We start from the raw sequence: 20,761 nt of genomic DNA on the forward strand, positions 1-20,761 counted from the left end.
CCCCAGGCTTGTCCCCTGTGTGGGCTATGTGCACCCTCTTGTGATTGGGCCACAACTGATGTGGGAATGCTGGTAGGTGGGGCTGGCCCCCCTTCCCTGGTGCAAGAATCATTTTGGAGGGGCACTTGTCTGGGCTAGGCTGCCAGGTGTGGCAGGGTGGTTGTCACTTTGGGGACACATCAGCCCTGACTGAGGCTGCTTACCAGGTGTGGTGGAGTAGGAGTCATTTTGGAGAGGCACCTTGCCAGGGCAGGTAGGTTGGGTGGAGTGGGTCCATAGAGCAATCCCACTGTAGGGCAAGTAGTGCTAGCAAGATAAATATAGAGTGTCAGCTAGGCTTAAGGAGGGCAAGAAAATGGTACCTGCTAGTACTTCCATTACCAGAGAAAGCTCCTACAGATTCCTACCCCTCCAGCATGCACCCTAAAATTAATCATTCTTTTTCGGATGTAAACCAGGTGCTTTTCAAACAGCTGCTGCTTCACTGGGTCTCTGACCAAGTGATAAAGTGTGCTGGTTCCTTTAAGAGCAGAATCTTGATTCCCAGTAACCCTCTGGCTCTGCTGGAGTTAAGTCTTGCTGATTTTCAAAGCTGCTGTAGTTAAGCCCCACTTATTTTCAAAGCCACACATTACAGGGGCTCATCTTTCCAGTGTAGGTACCTAGGGCCTAGGGTACCTAATGTGGGGCTTGATCCCCTTGCTCCTCAGGGTGGACCTCTGCACATGTGATATTCCTCCTGTTTGTGGGTCCTTATGCTGGGAGTGTGGTACCTGACCGTGTCTCTGGTCCTCCAGCCCTTCTCATTTTGGCTGCTACTTTATGTTGGTAGCTGTAGTTGATCTGTTCTAATAATCTTCAGGTTATTTTCACAGTGACTTGCATTATATGTAGCTCTTGCTTCCAGGTATACATGGGAGGAGGTGAACTCAGAATTCTCCTATTCTACTATCTTCCTAGTCCATTATTTTTTTTTTATTAACATATACTGTATTATTTGTTTCAGGGCTACAGGTCTGTGATTCATCAGTCTTACTTCACAGTGCTCACCATAGCATATACCCTCCCCAGTGTCCATCACCCAGCCACCCCCATCCCTCCCACCCCCCTCCACTCCAGCAACCCTCAGTTTGTTTCCTGAGATTAAGAGTCTCTTATGGTTTGTCTCCGTCTCTGGTTTCTTCTTGTTTCATTTTTCCCTCCCTTCCCCTACGATCTTGTCTTGTTTCTCAAATTCCTCATTTCATGTGAGATCATGTGATAATTGTCTTTCTCTGATTGACTTATTTCGCTTAGCATAATAACCTCTAGTACCATCCACGTCATTGCAAATGGCAAGATTTCATTTTTGATGGCTGCATAATATTCCATTGTGTATATATGTATACACACACACACCCCACATCTTTATCCATTCATCTGTTGATGGACATCTAGGCTCTTTCCATAGTTTGGCTGTTGTGGACATTGCTGCTGTAAACATTGGGGTGCACGTGCCCCTTTGGATCACTACATTTGTATCTTTGGGGTAAATACCTAGTAGTGTTATTGCTGGGTCATGGGGTAGCTCTATTTTCAACTTTTTGAGAAACCTCCATACTGTTTTACAGAGTGGCTGCACCAGCTTGCATTCCCACCAGCAGTGTAGGAGGGTTCCCCTTTCTCCGCATCCTCGCCAACATCTGTTGTTTCCTGACTTGTTAATTTTAGCCATTCTGACTGGTGTGAGGTGGTATCTCATTGAGGTTTTGATTTGTATTTCCCTGAGGCCGAGTGATGAGCACTTTTTCATGTGTCTGTTGGCCATTTGGATGTCTTTTTTGCAGAAATGTCTGTTCATGTCTTCTGCCCATTTCTTAATTGGATTATTTGTTCTTTGGGTGTTTCCTAGCCCATTACTGATGAGACTTTAGGTTCTTCCAGTTTTGTGCTAGTAAATACAATGCTCACAATGAATATTTTTTTACCTATGCTATTGTATACATGTGTAAATATGCATATCTGTGGTAACTTCTGAGTGTTCAAATGATATATTCATTTTAAATTTTGATAGATAATGCCTTATACAAAGGTAATAACAATTTACATACCTGTCAGCAATGCATGGCAGTGCCTATTTTCCCATACCCTTGGCAGCACTGATTATTATCCCAAAAGGTAAGAAGTGATTTCCTGTTATGTCGTGAAAACATGCATCTCTCCTGTTGAGGTGTGTTGAGCATGTTACATATGTTTAGAGAACATTGTATTTCCTTTTCTCTGACCTGTCTGGTGAAGCTCTTTGCCTATTTTCTGTTAGTTCATTGTTCTTTCTCTAATTACTTTAAAATATAATATCTGTCTACATTTTAAAGAAATTAGCCCACTATGATAGTGGTTCTCAGTGTGGTTCCTGGACCAGCAGCATCAATATTCCTTGTATGAAATGCAAATTCTCATGCCTTATCCAGGACCGAGTATCAGCGATTCATCAGTCTGTGGTTTGATAAGTCTTCCAGTTTTTAAGAACTGCTGGTCAGTTATGTGAGTTGAGATATTTTGTCCACCTTGTCATTGTTTTTTCCCCCCATTTCATCTGTAAGTGTTTTTGTGTAAAAGATAACTTTAAATATCACCACAGTACTGTTTTCACACAGCATTCCTTTGGCTTCTTAGAGTTAGGCTCCAAAGAAGGTCCATATAGAGCGGTTGTTGATGTGTCCTTTAAATCTTGTATTCTCTAGTTTCCTCCCTCCCTTCCTCCCCCTTTTTTATTCTTAAAATTTTTTTGTTGAAGTAACTAAGTATTTGCCCTCCAGAGTTCCCCACATTCTGGATTTGGCTAATTGCACACTCCATGTATTTTAATACATTCTTTCTTCCTTGTATTATATAAACTGATAAGTAGATCTAGAGATTTGATGAGACACAGTTATGAATTTTCACCAAGAATATTTCCTGGTTGTTATGAGTATCTCTGATGATATCTAACATGTAATCTCTTTTTTAAATCATATTAGCAGCCATTGATGGTTATTATCTAGATCAGTGTTTCTCAGCGTTTTTTAAATTGTTGCTTTCCTAATGAGAATTTTTGGATTTTTTTTTTTTTCCCCAAATCACATCACATAGCTCTGTGTCCACCTGGAAATTTAGTGTGGGGCTACACTTTACCCATGTGCTTTGCTAGGAACTATCTTATAGTTCATCTTAGGAGAACTATTACCAGTTGCATAGCTATTGAAAAAAAGGTAACTGATCTTTTTCAAGAGTAATTGATCAGACTTCTGTTTCTGCTTTTGGTGGCAAGTAATTTGGAAGGAACTCACATTGAAAACAACTAAAAATGCTGGTTAGAATGTAAAACCTTCAAAGAACAGTCAAGATATTAAGGATCTACTAGCCAAATTGTGAAAGAAAATGGGACTTTAGGAGCACCAGTGGGCCAGTGCCACTTTGCCCTGGGAGCATTTTTCTTCCTTTGACTAAACTTGGACTTTGTGGCTTTCTCCTAGGGCAAGGGGGTGGATGTCAAGACCCAGGGCCCATCCAAGGAGAGTAGGTCAGCAACTCTACTAGAACATTGGGCAATAATCCCCTGCCAATTTGTGTGAGAATAAAAATTTCAAGTTTTCGTAGCACAGGAAGAGTAGTATAAAACTGCCTAATTATGTTATTTAAACAGCCTTAGTTCTGGAGCACCTGGGTCGGCCTTGGGCTCAGGTCATGATCCCAGGATCCTGGGATCAAGCCCTGCCTCGGGCTGCTTCTCCCTCTCCCTCTGCATGCCGCTTCCCCTGCTTGTGCTCTCTCTCTGTCAGGTGGATAAATAAAATCTTAAAAAAAAAAAAAAAAAATGAACAGCATTAGTTCTTGTCCAGATAACTTTACCACAGTATAAGTTTTACATGTAAGTGCTGCTTTTGCCTTATAGTTTTAGATTGAATTCATTAAGACACAATATCAAATCTGCATGAAAACTTATTTCCAAAGCTACTCAGTTGTTAAGGGCAGTTCTGGTTCAGAAAAATTTCATTCTTGACTTTGAGATCAACAAAGTGCAATAAAACTTTACTCCTATGATCTTAGGGTCCTGGGATCGAGCCCCACGTCGGACTCCCTGCTCTGCAGGAGGCCTGCTTCTCCCTCTCCCACTCCCCTTGCTTGTGTTCCCTCTCTCGCTGTGTCTCTCTCTGTCAAATAGATAGATGGAATCTTTAAAAAAAAAAAAAAAAAAACTTTACCACTGTTAAGCCATTAACTGCCTTGTGGTACAGCAAGTCAGGTTTTTGAACTTCTATTCCTGATAAAACTTCAGAACTAACAATGGTTATATCCCCAAAACCAAATGAAGTTCATTGTTAACATTATTGATTCCTAAACACATTCAATTTTTTTTTTGCAAAATACTTGCTAAAGAATAATGTAATGAATAATCATAGGCCTTTTAAACACCTTACATGTTTACAGGTTTTGTAAATTTGCCTAGGCCATTTTTTTTCTATCCATGTTATCAGCACCATCTAATTCTACCCTACATTGTATTGGTTTAGTTCTTTCTCACTTATGTCTTTGAAAACATTCTAGCTTGTAGTTGTTCCACACTGACTAGTCATAGAAGCTAAATCTTCATCACTTCAAACTTGGCATTGACTACTTGGATAAACAACTGAGTAATGTTGGTAACATCTGTTGACTCATCACAATCCAAGGAAACCACGTCTTGTTTTTTAATTAACTGTTGGTGGTTTTCCCAACACCCTCAAGTTTTTGAGAAACTGTTCTCATTGTAAAGGCTAATAATCTTAAATTTATTTTCTCTGGACACATTTCTTTAACCACTGCAATTTAAAATGATGTAATTAATCCATTACCAATAAATAGCTTTCCTTGTTTGGCTAACAAGCCACTTAGAAACTTACTTTTGTTGACATCTCATTTTAATTTTTAAATTCTAATTTTTCTGACCGTTGCTTTCCTGTGAGTCAAAGATATTGCAAGGAGTGCTTAGTCTAGTAATGTTCATCTGTCTCTGTATTTTTTAGAGCAAATATAGTGTCATTGCATAATAAATACAGTGCTTTACTGTTTACTTCAATAACTGATTTACACTCCACTATGCCTTAAAAATGCAAAATTTCAAATTTACTTTTCTCTTTTCTTCTCATTTTGACACAATGGGTGTATGTGGTTAACACACCTAGCACTTGAAATTCTATCAACTGTGCCCCTGCAATTTGTAGTGCGTGGAAGAAGCAGTGCAAAGTGATGTGAGTGTTGCATACTGTCTGTCATCCCTTTTGCAACAACTCCACTCTGCCTCTGTAGTATGAAAACAGTCATAGATAATATGTAAACAAAAAGTGTGGCAGTGTTTCCATGAAATGTGATTTACAGACACTGAAACTTGAATTTCCTATAATTCTCCCATGTCTCAAAATGTTATTAATTTTTTTTCAACCATTTAAAAATGTAAAAATCGGGGCGACTGGGTGGCTCAGTCTTTAAGTGTCTGCCTTCAGCTCGGGTCATGGTCCCAGCGTCTTGGGATCGAGCCACAGATCGGGCTCCCTGCTCGGCGGGAAGCCTGCTTCTCCCTCTCCCACTCCCATTGCTTGTGTTCCCTCTCTCGCTGTGTCTCTCTGTGTCAAATAAATAAATAAAATCTTTTTAAAAAAAGGGTAGTTTCCTTTAAAAAAATAAAAATGTAAAAACCATTCTTAGCTTTCCAAACTGCAAAAACAGGCAGTAGTTCCAGTTTGGCCCACAGGCTATGGTTTGCTGACACCTGTGGTGGAGCATAAAGTCTTTGGTAAATATATTTATTGTTGAAATATTGAAAGTTTTCCTTTGGAATCAGGAAGAAGACTGTGATGTCCACTTTCCCCATTGTATTTGTCATCATCATATTCAGCTATAGAAGTCTTTGTCAGTACAGTAAGGCTAAATATATATGTATAATACATTTATATATATTTGGATTGGAAAGGAAGAAACAACTCATTTGCTGATATTATAATTATATATGTAGAAAATCAAAAGGAAAATACAGAGAAATTATTGGAATTAAAAAGATAATTTAACAGATTTCCTAGCTATAAACACAATATACAAAATCATTTTTCCCATAAAACATCAACAAATAGAATTTTTTGAAAAAGATACTGCTATAAAAACATTTAAAAATCTAGTTTTGCCAATCTTTTCCTGACCTCTTGGGGTAGATATCTGTTCATTAAGTTGTAGCATTTGTTTTTATGTTATCTGTATTTAAAGTTCCTCCTAAGTACTATTTCAGGTGAATCCCACAAGTTTTGATATGAAATTTTTTATAACTTCAAAATATTAACTAATTTTCATTAATATTTTTTCTTTGTCCTTTGGATTATTTAGAAGTATAATTCTTAATTTTCAAACAATTGGCATTTTCTACTTTCTGTTATAGATTTCTAACATTGAGTGTGGAACAGACTCTGAATTTGCATAGTCTTAAGTATTACTCTTAAAAGACTATATATGTATATATATATATATAGTATATACCACTATATACATACACACACACACACACACACATAAATGATTGGAAAAAATTGATGTCAAACTTTGCTGTAGATCCATGTGTGTTCACAAGCATATGTATTTATGAAATCCTTCTTCTCTATTGATATCATTACATTGTTTTAAAAATAAAAGATTCTAGGGGCACCTGGGTGGCTCAGTCAGTTAGGTGTCTGACTGAGTTTTGGCTCAGGTCATGATCTCATGGGTTGTGAGATCAAGCCCCATCTCGGGCTCCCCACTCAGCTGGGAGTCGGCTTGGAGATTCTCTCCCTCTGTTCCTCTCCCCACTCACACTCTCTCTTTCTCTCGCTCAAATAAATCTTAAAAAAAAAAAATAAAAGATTCTATAAACTCCTGTCTTTTAAATATGAACAGTATTCCTTTTTTCATAGATTAGAACTCCTTGCCACAAAGCATATAGTTAAAAATCTAGGTTTATGTTACTTTCTTAGATTATTATTTTAACCAAAGTCTTTTCATAGAGTTCATCATTTTTAAGCATACATTAGTTAATTACTCTTTTATTTTAATTAAATGTTACAGGATATGGAGCCTAGTAGATCATGCACTAATAGCAAGGTGTAATATGGAAGAACCAATTCGTTGTGCAGCTGTAAATGTAGATGGAATCCATCTTGCCCTTGGAATGAAGGATGGCTCATTCACTGTACTTAGAGTAAGGTATGGTATTGGGGTAGAAATAGAAAGAGATAGTAAATTTCTGTTAAGTGATAATATGCAATACTCATTGTTTTTACCCATTTCATTTTCACCCACCTTTCATATTAACATATATACACACACATATTTCAGGTATTAGTTTTATTAAATATTAAATATGTAAAAATGGCTTTGTTGGAAAATTGTTAACTCAAAAACCTTGTTTTGGGGCTTAAGAATGCTTAGTGGATTAATGGCTAAAATTTTGAGCTATAAATTTGGGTTTTGACTTCATTCCTTGGTAGTATTGATTTTTAGTAATGATCCTCTGCCATTGGTGGAGGGGGGTGGTGGTGACTTTGAGGAAGTTAAAAATGGGTGAAAGGTTTTTTGTTATTTGCAGCTTTATTCTTTGAAAAAAATGCCTGTATCTTGTTTGTTTGCATAATTAGAAAAGTTAAACAAATTTGTTAAAGCAGTTTGCATCTCATGTTGAATTATAGGTCCAGTGCATTCAATTGAATTCTATATAGCTATTAAAAACTTTGCTGTCGGGGTTCCTGAGTGGCTCAGTGGTTAAGTGCCTGACTCTTGATTTCAGCTCAGGTCATGATCTCAGGGTCGTGAGATCAGACTTCTGTTGGGCGTAGGGTCTGCTTAAGATTCTCTCTCTCCCTTGACGACCCCCACCCCAACTATTACACCCTCTCTCTTAAAGACAAAAACAAACTTTGCTGTAGATCCATGTGTGTTCACAAGCAAATGTATTTATGAAATCCTTCTTCTCTAGCTTAGTGAATGGTAGGACCCTTTCAGTTGCCCAATCCAGAAACCATTAATTCCCTTGTCTAGTTAATCACGGAGTTCTGGAGAATCTACTTCCCAAGTAGCTTTTAAATTAATTTGCTTCCTCCCATTCTCACCATTGTACTGTTGTATAGGCTTCTGCCAGCTCCTCACTGGATTGGTGAGATAGCATTGCAGCTGGTCTCCTTACCTCCTGTTTTGCTTCCCTCAAGACTTTTTTTACTCTACAGTTATAGTGATGCCTTTTAAAACACGTTTGCAGCCCTCCTCTTTCTAAAATATGATAAAAGCTTCACACTGTCCTTAGGTTGAAGTTCATAATCCTTAACGTAGCCAGTAGTACCCATCTCTCCAGCCGGTTTCTTTCTGCCTCAGTCTCTTTCTTTCAACTGTATAAAATATCTTTCGCTGCTTCAAATACATCATGTTCTCTTGTACCTCTGAGTTTCTCTAGTTGCTGACTCTCTTTCTGGGACAGGTTTTTACAATGAGATATGAGATTTTTCTCTTGTACTACTTTTTTAATTGTGATAAAATATATATAATATACAATTTACCATTTTAACCATCTTTCAAAATTCAGTGGCATTAAGTACATTTACATTGTTTTGCAACAAGAATTTAAGATGTTTGTAAAACCCCTAAGAGTTTCTCTCATATAGCTTCTATGCATTAAAAAATAGTGATTATTTTTGGTAATTGTACATTTACTTGCCCTTTCAATTATTGTATGCAAGTAACTGGGTGAATAAGTTCTTTAGTAAGTCATTATTTCAGCAACTGAGTCCAACATTGCTGACAGGACTGGTGGAATTGTGATTATAACTATTAAATGCCTTTGTAGCTTAACCACAAAATTTTAACTCACAAAATATTCTTAATCCTAGATTTATCTGGTCAATGTTTCTTCTTGGTTTGCAATACACATTCTTCATATCATGAAGCAGACTTCATAAGTATAGCAGTAGTAAAGTACCCTCACAGGAGTAGTTACATTGTGATTGGAGAAACATAGAATAGATTCAGATCTAACACACTGATTCTTAATTTGGGGTACAAGGTGATGTGCCAACACAAAGTCACATAATTTCTAGAGCATCTCTCTTCCTTTTGATAAAAAATGTTACCAATTTTATTTTTTTGTTTTTTTTTTTGTTTTTTATTAATGTTAATCACCATACATTACATCATTAGTTTTTGATGTAGTGTTCCATGATTCATTATTTGCATATAACACGCAGTGCTCCATGCAGAACGTGCCCTCTTTAATACCCATCACCAGGCTAACCCATCCTCCCACCCCCCTCCCCTCTAGAACCCTCAGTTTGTTTTTCAGAGTCCATCGTCTCTCATGGTTCATCTCCCCCTCCGATTTCCCCCCTTCATTCTTCCTCTCCTGCTACCTCCTCCTCTTCCTTTTTTTTTTTAAACATATAATGTATTATTTGTTTCAGAGATACAGGTCTGTGATTCAACAGTCTTGCACAATTTACAGCACTCACCGTAGCACATACCCTCCCCAGTGTTGATCACCCAACCACCCCATCCCTGCCACCCCCCACCACTCCAGCAACCCTCAGTTTGTTTCCTGAGATTAAGAATTCCTCATATCAGTGAGGTCATATGATACATGTCTTTCTCTGATTGACTTATTTCGCTCGGCATAACACTCTCCAGTTCCATCCAGGTCGTTGCAAATGGCAAGATATCATTCCTTTTGATGGCTGCATAATATTCCATTGTGTGTGTGTGTGTGTGTGTGTGTGTGTGTGTGTGTGTGTGTGTGTGTACACACACACACCACTTCTTTATCCATTCATCTGTCGATAGACATCTTGGCTCTTCCACAGTTTGGCTGTTGTGGACATTGCTGCTGTAAACATCGGGGTGCACATACTCCTTCAGATCCCTACATTTGTATCTTTGGGGTAAATACCCAGTAGTGCAATTGCTGGATCATATAAAATGTTACCAATTTTATGTTAAAAGAAACATATGGAATCAAATGAAAAACAAATATTTTTCAAATTAAAAGATTTATATACGTAAAACTTTGACTTGTATTGGGCTGCATGGTGTTATCCACACCAAAGTCCTCAGTCACTCATTCATTCTCATAAGTAGGTAGGAAGACTTCAGTGGAAGAGCTTGATAAGCACAATTAATAAATTTCCTGGGGATAGCATAAGGTTTCCTGAAGAGTATGGGATAGACTTTAGTTGTAAAAGCATTTTCATTTTATTTTTTTGTTTTTTTTAAAGATTTTATTTATTTGATAGAGACACAGCAACAGAGGGAACACAAGCAGGGGGAGTAGGAGAGGGAGAAGCAGGCTTTCCGCCAAACAGGGAGCCTGATGAGGACTAAATCCCAGGACCCCAGGACCATGACCTGAGCTGAAGGCAGACACTTAACGACTGAGCCACCTAGGTGCCCACATTTTCATTTTAGAGTCTACCAGCAGCTAGCCATTTGTCTCTTTCTGACAGTGTCACTACCACATTATATTGACTGCAAAAGGATTAGGAGAGTTTTTCCCTAAGTGATCACACATTCATTTAAAAACTTTTTTCAACCTACTTATATTTTGTCTGTTCCATTTCTTGGGAATAATTAAGTCCCAAAAATTGTTCCTGGCTTTAAAAAGTAACTTTGTATATGTCCATTATTTTTTCACATCAAAGGTTTTTGTCTCTCTGTAGCCCTACCCTGAAAGAACACTATCAAAACATGCTCAAGTAGGGTGCCGGGTGGCTCAGTCAGTTGAGCATCTGACTCTTGATTATGGCTCAGGTCATGATCTTGGGGTTCTGGGATCGAGCCCCTTGTCGGGCTCTACACTCAGCAGGGAGTCTGCTTAGATTCTCTCTCTCCCTCTTCCCACCTCCCCCCACACTCACGTGCTCTCTCTAGAATAAATAAATCTTAATTTAAAAACATGCTCAAGTATATCCTGTCTTAAAATTCCTACCTCAAACCTAAGTCCCCTCTAGTTTTTTTTTTTTTTTAAGATTTTATTTATTTATTTGAGAGAGAATGAGAGATAGAGAGCACGAGAGGGAAGAGGGTCAGAGGGAGAAGTAGACTCCCCGCTGAGCAGGGAGCCCGATGTGGGACTCGATCCCGGGACTCCAGGATCATGACCTGAGCCGAAGGCAGTCGCTTAACCAACTGAGCCACCCAGGTGCCCTAAATCCCCTCTAGTTTTATCACATTTCTATTCTTTCACAGTAAAATTCTCAAAAAACTATGTAATTTACTGTCTGTTTTCTTCCCATTATTGACTTAAAACCCACAATGCAGTATAGCTTTTGCCTTCATCTTTACATTGAAACATTCTTGCTAATAGTACCCTGTCACTAAAGCCAGGAAACATTTTTCACTTTTCATCTAGGTTGATTCTCAGCAGTATATGGCCCCCTTAACCACTTGCTCCTTCTCAGAGCATTCTCTTCCCAGACTTTGGATATTAATTCTCTTTCTCTTTTCAGCTAACTTCTCCTGTTTCCATTTTCTTTATAGGCTAATTTATCTTCTGCCTGCCAGTAAGTATTGGAGGGCCTCAAAGCTCAGACCTGGGCTTTCTGTTCTTCTGTTTTTCCCCTGGGTGATCTCATCCTGCCTCCAGCTTCAGTTACCACCTGCAGCCTAATGGTCCCAGATACCTACTTCTGGCCCTGATCTCTCCACTGAACTGCAGTTGTGTATATCCATTTGTTTATTTAACATCACTTGGCTGTCTCAAAGGCATCTGCAGTTCAGCATTTCCAAATCTGAACTTCTGCTCCTCCCTCCCAGGCTGATATTCTGTCTGTGGGCCCTGTTCTCGGGATGGCACCATTGTCCAGGTTCTTGTACCAAGCAGAAACCTAGGAATTATGGTTGTTACCTCTCTCTCTAACCTACCATGTCCAATCCCCATCACATTCTGTTGATTTTACTTGCCTCATTTTCAGAAACATTTTAATTAATGTTTGTAAGATTAAAATTATAATATCTTTAACATATACTATATATTTTATAGTGTAATAGTATAGACTATAATACTATATATTTTTAAATATTTCACTTCTTTTGGAAGTCTGAACAACCACCATCTGTAATAGCCTTCTAATTAGTCTTAATCCTACTGTTATACTACCTGGATTTGTTTTTTACTGTCAAATCAGACAAGTGATCTAATTGATTCATCCTACCCTAACTTAAACTCATAAACTAAGGCCAAAAATCTTAAGATTTGTGAGGCCTTTTATGATTTTCCCTTAGCCTGTCTCATCAGACTCATCTCACACTCTAACCCCTCTGTTTATTGTCAGTACAGCTACACTTTATTGACAACAAGCAGAGCTTCAGTCTTGCTGTCAGCTCTTTCACATCTCTTTTGGAACGTGGGCCCTTCATCTCCCAATTCCTGGCTTCTGCTAAGCTAAATCTCATTAATTCCTCAGAATGAAGTTTAAATTCTACTTCCTTTGATCTGTCTCCACTAACAAACAACTGTCTGTTCTACGCTGTGATCAACCCTGTACTTTACTTTGTGATGTGTTACAAATTGCTAATGTATGAATATTCCCAGGCTTTGGACGGCCTCCCTCTGTTTCCTAAAGAAACCATGGAATTCACTTATCAGTTTTCCAGAAGACTTAATTCAGAATTTTTAAAAATTAATACACTTCCATCTAAGTCTTCTTTCCTATAAGTTTGTCAAACTTCTTCATGAGAGAAGATAGTCACAATTCATAATGTTGATGTAGTAGCATAATACGTACTGTAAAAGAGTCCATCAGAATTGTGTGTGTGTGTTCACATGTGCATGTGCACCTGTGTGAGTGTTGGTGAACAAGGACATAAACCATACTTATTTCTCTCATTACTTGGGAGTAATTAAGTCTCTAGAAAAAGGGCTATGTATATACCAAAACAGTTCTGAAGAATTTTCAGGGAACATTTAAATTAATGTTTGTGAACAAAATTAGAATGATAAAATCTTTAATAAAGAAGGTATAAAAAGTAAAAGCTATGAAATAGTGCCTTAGATGTTTTCTTAAAAAATCTTGTTCTTTGTAAATATGGATGGATAGGTGGATGGATTGAATATAGAGAAAGGGAAATCAGATGTGTGGACTTTATTAAAACGTAAAGGAAGGGGTCACTGGGAGAGGTAGAAGTAGCTGCACAAGTCTGTGCAGGGTTTAAGGCAAAAGTGATGTTGACCAGGAAAGCTTTTAAAAAAATTTTTTTTTATTTTTTTTAACATTTTTTAATTTTGTTAATCACCATACATCATTAGTTTTTGATGTAGTGTTCCATGATTCATTGTTTGCGTATAACACCCAGTGCTCCACTCAGTATGTGCCCTCTTTAATACCCATCACCAGGCTAACCCATCCCCCCACCCCCCTCCCCTCTAGAACCCTCAGTTTGTTTCTCAGAGTCCATAGTCTCTCATGGTTCGTCTCCCCCTCCGATTCCCCCCCTTCATTTTTTCCTTCCTACTATCTTCTTCTTTTTTTTTTTTTTTTAACATATCTATTATTTGTTTCAGAGGTACAGGTCTATGATTCAGCAGTCTTACACAATTCACAGCGCTCACCATAGCACATACCCTTCCCAATGTCTATCACCCAGCCACCCCATCCCTCCCAATCCCCACCACTCCAGCAACCCTCAGTTTGTTGCAGGAAAGCTTTTTTTTAAAAAAGGTTTTTTCTTCGTTTGTCTTGTTTTGATCCCCTTTTATGTCGTTAAGGGGCTGATTTTCTCATCTCTTACTTTATATGATTAACACCAGGGTAAAGCCCACATTCCTTGGCAACATGTCAGATCTGTCACACATTGTCTTCAGTTTATCTCTTTAACCCCATCAAGTCACTGCTTCTCCCACATAGTCTTATATCCACATTGTAGTATTTACTATTCTCTAAATGTGCCTTATACTTGCATATGTCCATGCTGTGTCTTCTTCTTAGAAAACCTTTCCTCATCTTTTATTCTTAGCCACATCCTCAGGTTTTATGCTCAAAATATAGATGCCATTCTTCCTTGGTCCCTTCCTGCCTTTAGTCTAGTCTTAACCTTTTTCAGTATTTCTTATAGAATTTCCCACATACCTTTTGAGCACTCACATTTTATCACTTGTAAAGTACAGTACTTTCTATCCCTCTCTCACAGAAGATGAGTTCATCTTTGTATCCCATGTGCCTAAAAAACAAAACTAATGTTAGTGTTACTGAAAAAAAAATTGAATTTGATTGCTTTAAATTGTCCACTTAGAAACCTTAAAAATTGAGAAATATCCATTTAAACTTTAAAAAAAATTACATGGAGCATTTCAGGTGGGTAATGCAAAATTTAAATGGAAAAAAGTTCTTGACACTAATTGGAAATAAGAATTCTTACTTCCTCCTGCCCCTTCTCCTTCACTGCCTCCCTCTTCTCCTCTTCCCCACCAACTCCTCACAATTTTGGAAATTCAGTGGTGTTAAACTAAGTGTTTATCCATTTGTATGACTGTTACCAATACCTGTATTATTTTGGAAACTCAGTTATAAGGAATCAGTGAAAAAGTGTTTAACTTTACTGTTGACGTGGTCTCTAATTGGGAAGAATCTGTATTAAAAAAGGTCAAAGAAGTTGAAATAAAAATAGTGTAGCTATATAAAGATAAGCATTCAGATGTGTTACTGAAATAATACAAATCAATTCCTCTTTATTTCCTGAATGTAATTTTATACATTTGTCTCATTACAAAATTTTATTTGAAAATCACTGTGTTTATAATTATACATTTTTCATAAACTCAGTATTTCCAAGGAGCTTCATCATAAAAATCTGTGACTTTATCTCCTTTATTGTATGACTCTGGAAACTTAGAATGAATCTTTAAACTACTTTAAAGTAATTAAAGAACTGAAATTCAGCATTTTCCTTTACTTTCAGCATATGTTGTCCTCATATATTTCTGTTCAACAAAGTAATTGTTCCTGAATTAATATTTATCTCATGTATATTTGCTTTGTGATTTATATATACTTGGTGTAGCCTCCCAGCCATTTTAGACACATTTGAAACTGAACTAATTCTGTAATGACTTGATTTCATGTGTTATCATTATTTTTTCTTTGCAGAGATATGACCGAAGTTGTACATATTAAAGATAGGAAGGAGGCGATTCATGAGTTAAAATACTCACCAGATGGAACTTACCTTGCTGTTGGATGTAATGACAGCTCAGTTGATATATATGGCGTTGCACAACGTTATAAAAAATTGGGGGAATGTGTTGGATCACTTAGTTTCATCACTCATCTGGACTGGTCCTCAGACAGTAGATATTTACAGACAAATGATGGAAATGGGAAAAGACTTTTTTATAGAATGCCAGGTAAAAGTTTCTAGTAAATTGTATGTAATTTGTAGATTTTTAGTGCCTATAAAATATTTTAGAATTTGAGTAGAAGCAGAATGTAAAATACATTTGATTATAGGAAATTAAAGAATATCTGAGCTAATATTTCAGGCATTGTGATCTTTCTCTAAGGCTGTCCTATTATATTGAAATCCTTTATATTTTAATCCTTTGTAATTAAAACTTTGGAAGATCTAAGACCTACTTTATGTCGAATTTCATGCTATGTGAGTGAGTAGTATTTGATAAAGTCCTAGTGTATATTAGAAAGTCAAAATACCATTTTTATGGGTGGAAATAATCAACTAAATATAATTGCTAAAAATGTCTGACCACAAATTGAGGTTCTTTTGGTTACCTCAAATAAATTTTGCAAAAATCCATAATATAGCTAACAAACTAAACTTGAAAAACAGTTACCATCAGAGATTTTTTAAAAGAATAAAAGCAAAAAAAGAGGAAGAAGATAGCAGGAAGGGAAGAATGAAGGGGAGTAAATCGGAGGGGGAGACGAACCGTGAGAGACGATGGACTCTGAAAAACAAACTGGGGGTTCTAGAGGGGAGGGGGGTGAGGGGATGGGTTAGCCTGGTGATGGGTATTAAAGAGGGCACGTTCTGCATGGAGCAGTGGGTTTTATGCACAAACAATGAATCATGGAACACTACATCAAAAACTAATGATGTAATGTATGGTGATTAACATAATAAAAAATTTTAAAAAAAGCAACGTCAAAAACGTCATTTAGTATGATACCTAATGAATTAGTCACTGTTTTCCAACAACTTAATAAGACTAGGTACATAATTAAATTAATGCATCTCCCCAACAGTTTTTCATTAATAATCTGTTTGTAATGAAAAGTGACTGAATCCTAAAGTTCGGTTCCCTAATGTGTTATTCCTTGCTCATCCATCCCTCTTGGTCCTTTTCAGCTTTTTTTTCTCAACCATGCATCTTCTTAGGTTTCTTCCTTCATAGCTGATTTGCCACTTTCATATAGCTTTTACTTGTTCTTCTGACTTACCTGTTATGACTAATCTAGCATAATTTTAATAGGGTTGTTTATTCTCCACATGAGTGAACCTGCTGAGCTATATTAGAATCCAATCTGTGTGTGTCTCTATATAATTTTGGTAGTAGCTTTTTTTTTTTTTAATTGCATTTAACTTTTTTCTCTCCTTACCATATTCACCTACTTATTCCTAATACTCTCCTTTAACTGTAGTAGGAAGATTTAAATTTTGGAGTTTACCATGTTATCAGTATAATTTATCAGGTATTTATAACTTACCACTATATTTGGGAAAAAATTAAATAACTTCTTAATTAAGACTATGATTTCTTTTTAGGAGGAAAAGAAGTGACAAACAAAGAAGAAATAAAAGGTGTTCATTGGGCTTCATGGACATGTGTTTCAGGCCTTGAAGTAAATGGAATTTGGCCCAAGTATTCAGATATCAATGACATAAATTCAGTAGATGGAAATTATATTGGTCAAGTTTTAGTTACAGCTGATGACTATGGAATTATAAAATTATTCCGATATCCTTGTTTGAGAAAAGGTATCTTTTCTTTCAAAATACAAGTTCAGGTCACGGTTGGTTGGTTGGTTGGTTTTCTTATACAGGTGTGTTTTTTGCTTAGATCCTTAACATATATTGTTTTGACATTTATATACTTTGTATGACAGAGTAAGAAAAATAAGGGGTCTTGGGGCACCTGGGTGGCTCAGTCGGTTAAGCGGCTGCCTTTGGCTCAGGTCATGGTCCCAGAGTCCTGGGATCGAGCCCCTTATCGGGCTCTCTGCTTAGTGGGGAGTCTGCTTCTCCCTCTCCCACTCCCCCTGCTTGTGTTCCCTCTCTCGCTTCATCTCTCTCTGTCAAATAAATTAAAAAATCTGAAAAAGAAAGAAAGGGTCTTATTGGTTATTTTCTACACATTTTATATATCACCTTTTTTTCTTGGATCTCTTCTTAAATGATGATATTAATCATTCTGTTCATAGACTTAGGGATAATTAAATGCTATATTAGTTATTTATCCCATGCCTTGTTCCATAAAGTATTTGAGTCAGCTTATAACAAGTCCATCAGTTCTAAAATAATTACATGGTTACAAAATCAGTATCAGGAAATTAGTTTTCTAGAAACCAGAAATAAAATAAAGCAGGGCACAAAGTAATTTTCATCATAGCTTTTTTTTAAACTATTTTTTTTTACTTTGTTAAGTATAGTTGACACATTTTATTTATTTATTTTTTTTTCAGTAAACTTGTCCCAGCATGGGGCTTGAACTCATGACCCTGAGATCAAGAGTTGCATGCTCTGGGGCGCCTGGGTGGCTCAGTTGGTTAAGTGACTGCCTTTGGCTCAGGTCATGATCCTGGAATCCCGGGATCGAGTCCCACATCGGGCTCCCTGCTCAGTGGGGAGTCTGCTTCTCCCTCTGACCCTACCCCCCTCATGCTATCTCATTCTCTGTCTCAAATAAATAAATAAAATCTTAAAAAAAAAAAAGTTGCATGCTCTACCGACTGAGCCAGCCAGGCACACTCCTCATCATAGCTGTTTTTTAAAAAAAAAAAAACATTTTTTACTGTTCAGGGAAAGCAAAGTTTTTTCTGAGATTTAGTTTTCAAAGAATTCTCTCCTATAGTATGGAGCTTTAGATTAGGTGCAGTGAGTGTATTACTAGAGCATTAACATTTGTAGCAAAAGTAATAATGATTTTTTTTACCTGGTTGTTGATATAAGCTTTTGAATCAATATTAAATTGCATTTCAGTAAAAAGTGATTATGGGAATAGCTGGAATAGTTGTATTTAAATAGGTAGTTCATTGATGTCAAACTTAAGGGGCTGATTTTCCCAGAAGTCTATGCTAACATTTCTGTTGTGCCTTTACAATAAAATAGTAAATTCCAGATATTGCCACCTAATGCCATGTTGTTGATTCCTGCTTGCGGGGTGTCAGCTTCCTAGGTGCATGTGAAATTGCATCCATAAGTAATGCTAAGTGTGTTAATAAAGGCTAGATAATTCTCTAATAATTAAAATACCCTATTTCTGGATCCCACCATGTAGCCAGGACATGAGAGTCACTAGGCACAACAGATTTTATTAGGACTCAAAATGAGACTTGCTTAGTAGAAAGTGTGTGAGATTCAGTAAGATTGATCACGATGATCTTAATCTTAGACATTGCTTCTACTCAGTGTTTCATATACTGACTCTGCAAAAACAAATTTTCCGAGCATTCTTAGTCAAGTGAATGGGATTTATTGACAGTTTTTATGTTTTGCAGTTTATTGACAGTATTTTTGTTGCACAGTAATTTTATTTCATTTTTAAAATGTAATCTGAATTGTGGGAATATTTTACTGAAGTCTCAGAAAAGTTAGTATTGTTCAGTCACTGCTTCAAGAATATAAATTTTCCTTATTTTTCTTTTTGTTAGATATTTGTGAGAAATTTATTTTATGGTAAGGGTTTTTATTTCTAGGCACTTGTGAGTTAGCTTGAGACTGTGTAAGTAATTGGGAAAACAGAAGATAGAATATAACTACTGCATCTTTAAAGAATTAGAAATATTTTAAGATTCTGTGTTTATTGAATTCACATACTTGCATAAAGTTAGTATTACTAGAAAAATTACCTTTTACATTAGTTATGATGTTGTACATTCTTTCATACATTAAGTTGTGTTACTGATCCAACTTAAGTTTGGGAAAAGAGTGTGTCTACTGTAGTAATACATCTTAGATATCTACTTAAGTAATATCCATTACATTCTAAGAAATGCAACATTTACAAAATGTGGAAGTTAAATAATAGAAGTAGCTTATATTGTAGAATCATTGTAATTCACACACAAAATGTATGAGATTAGTTCAATGAGAATGATCCTCTTCCACATTCAGCCCCCTTGAATCCTAGCCCAAAGCATTACTTCTCCCTTTTTCCCCCATTATTATCCTCTTTCTAAATTCTTTTCCTCTTGACAGTAATTTCTCTCAAATAATCAGACTCTTCCCCCGCAGCAGCACATGGGCTATGGCAAAGGGTGAGGAGGTGGGAGTACAGGAGGATGGAGAGGTGAAGGTAGGGTTGCTGTAAGCTAACACCATCACTGTTACTAGTTACCAACACTCTCTACTCCTTGACAAATGGAAATTTATATTTGATAAAAATCTTTCTTTAGATTTGATAAGAAAATTCATTGGAAAAACAAACATCAAACAAAAACATATTTATGTTGGAGATTTACTCAGGACTTGTGTTCTAAGATTCATTCATATTGTTGCATGTAGTTCTAGTGTATTCTTCCTGGTGATAAAATACTGTGTTGTGAATATATGATATAATTAATATATTTATTCTCCTATGATGGACATTTGCTATTAAGATGCAAATTTCTCAAAGATGTATACTTAGGAGTGAAATTGCTGGGTCATAGAGAATTTATAAGAAAATGCCAACTTTTTTCCCAAAGTAGTTATACCATTTTAAAAACCCTGTTAATCCACATCCTTTTCAGTACTTGGCACTGCCACACTTTTTAATTTGTGTAAATCTAATTAGTATAAATGATGGCACATTGTGGTCTTAATTTACATTTGTCTAACTAATGAGGTTGATCATCTTTCCCATTATTTTTTGGTTTTCTTCATTTCCTCTCCTCTCCTGTCAAATACAGGTTAATATCTCTTGCCTATTTTTCTATAGAGTTGTTTTCTTTTACTAATTTTTTGAAGTTTTTTCCAACACTCTAGATACAAATGATTTGTAATTTTTATGGGTTGCAAATGTCTTTTCCCAGTTTATGACTTACTGTAATGATCACAATGACTTACTATAATAATTGTTGTCTTTTCTTGACCAGTTGTTAATGTAGTTGAATCTATTTATCTCTTTTTTTAATGAATAGTTTGGTTTTGTGTGTTAAAATATTATTATACTAGGGTTGGAAAGATAGTCTTATATATTTTTTAAAGAAGTATTAAGGTCAGGGGCGCCTGGGTGGCTCAGTTGGTTAAGCGACTGCCTTCGGCTCAGGTCATGATCCTGGGAGTCCCAGGATCGAGTCCTGCATCGGGCTCCCTGCTCAGCAGGGAGTCTGCTTCTCCCTCTGACCCTCTTCTCTCTCGTGCTCTCATTCTCTCTCTCTCTCTCTCTCTCAAATAAATAAATAAATAAAGAAGTATTAAGGTCAGAGTGGCTGACTGGCTCAATCCAAGGAGCATGTGACTCTCTTGATTTTGGGATTGCAAGTTCGAGTCCCACATTGGGTGTAGAGATTACTTAAAAATAAAAAAATCTACACTTGATCTTAGCCAAAAGGCT

The 20,761-nt window shown here is 36.7% G+C and overlaps 1 protein-coding gene across 1 annotated transcript in view; it reads left to right on the plus strand.

Annotated features, from left to right (window-relative positions):
* EML5 (EMAP like 5) overlaps window positions 1–20,761 on the plus strand; it is a 168,139-nt gene that overhangs the window by 54,646 nt on the left and 92,732 nt on the right. Inside the window, exons 8-10 of the mRNA XM_028098102.2 lie at window positions 7,087–7,224; window positions 15,138–15,394; window positions 16,771–16,983. Of these exons, the coding sequence (XP_027953903.1) occupies window positions 7,087–7,224; window positions 15,138–15,394; window positions 16,771–16,983 (608 nt within the window). The remainder of the gene's footprint in view (window positions 1–7,086; window positions 7,225–15,137; window positions 15,395–16,770; window positions 16,984–20,761) is intronic.

This window comes from Eumetopias jubatus, unplaced genomic scaffold, assembly GCF_037043125.1.
Source record: "Eumetopias jubatus isolate StellerSeaLion01/CBP00866 unplaced genomic scaffold, mEumJub1_p1.0 scaffold_7, whole genome shotgun sequence".
In the NCBI taxonomy this organism is placed as follows: domain Eukaryota; kingdom Metazoa; phylum Chordata; class Mammalia; order Carnivora; family Otariidae; genus Eumetopias; species Eumetopias jubatus.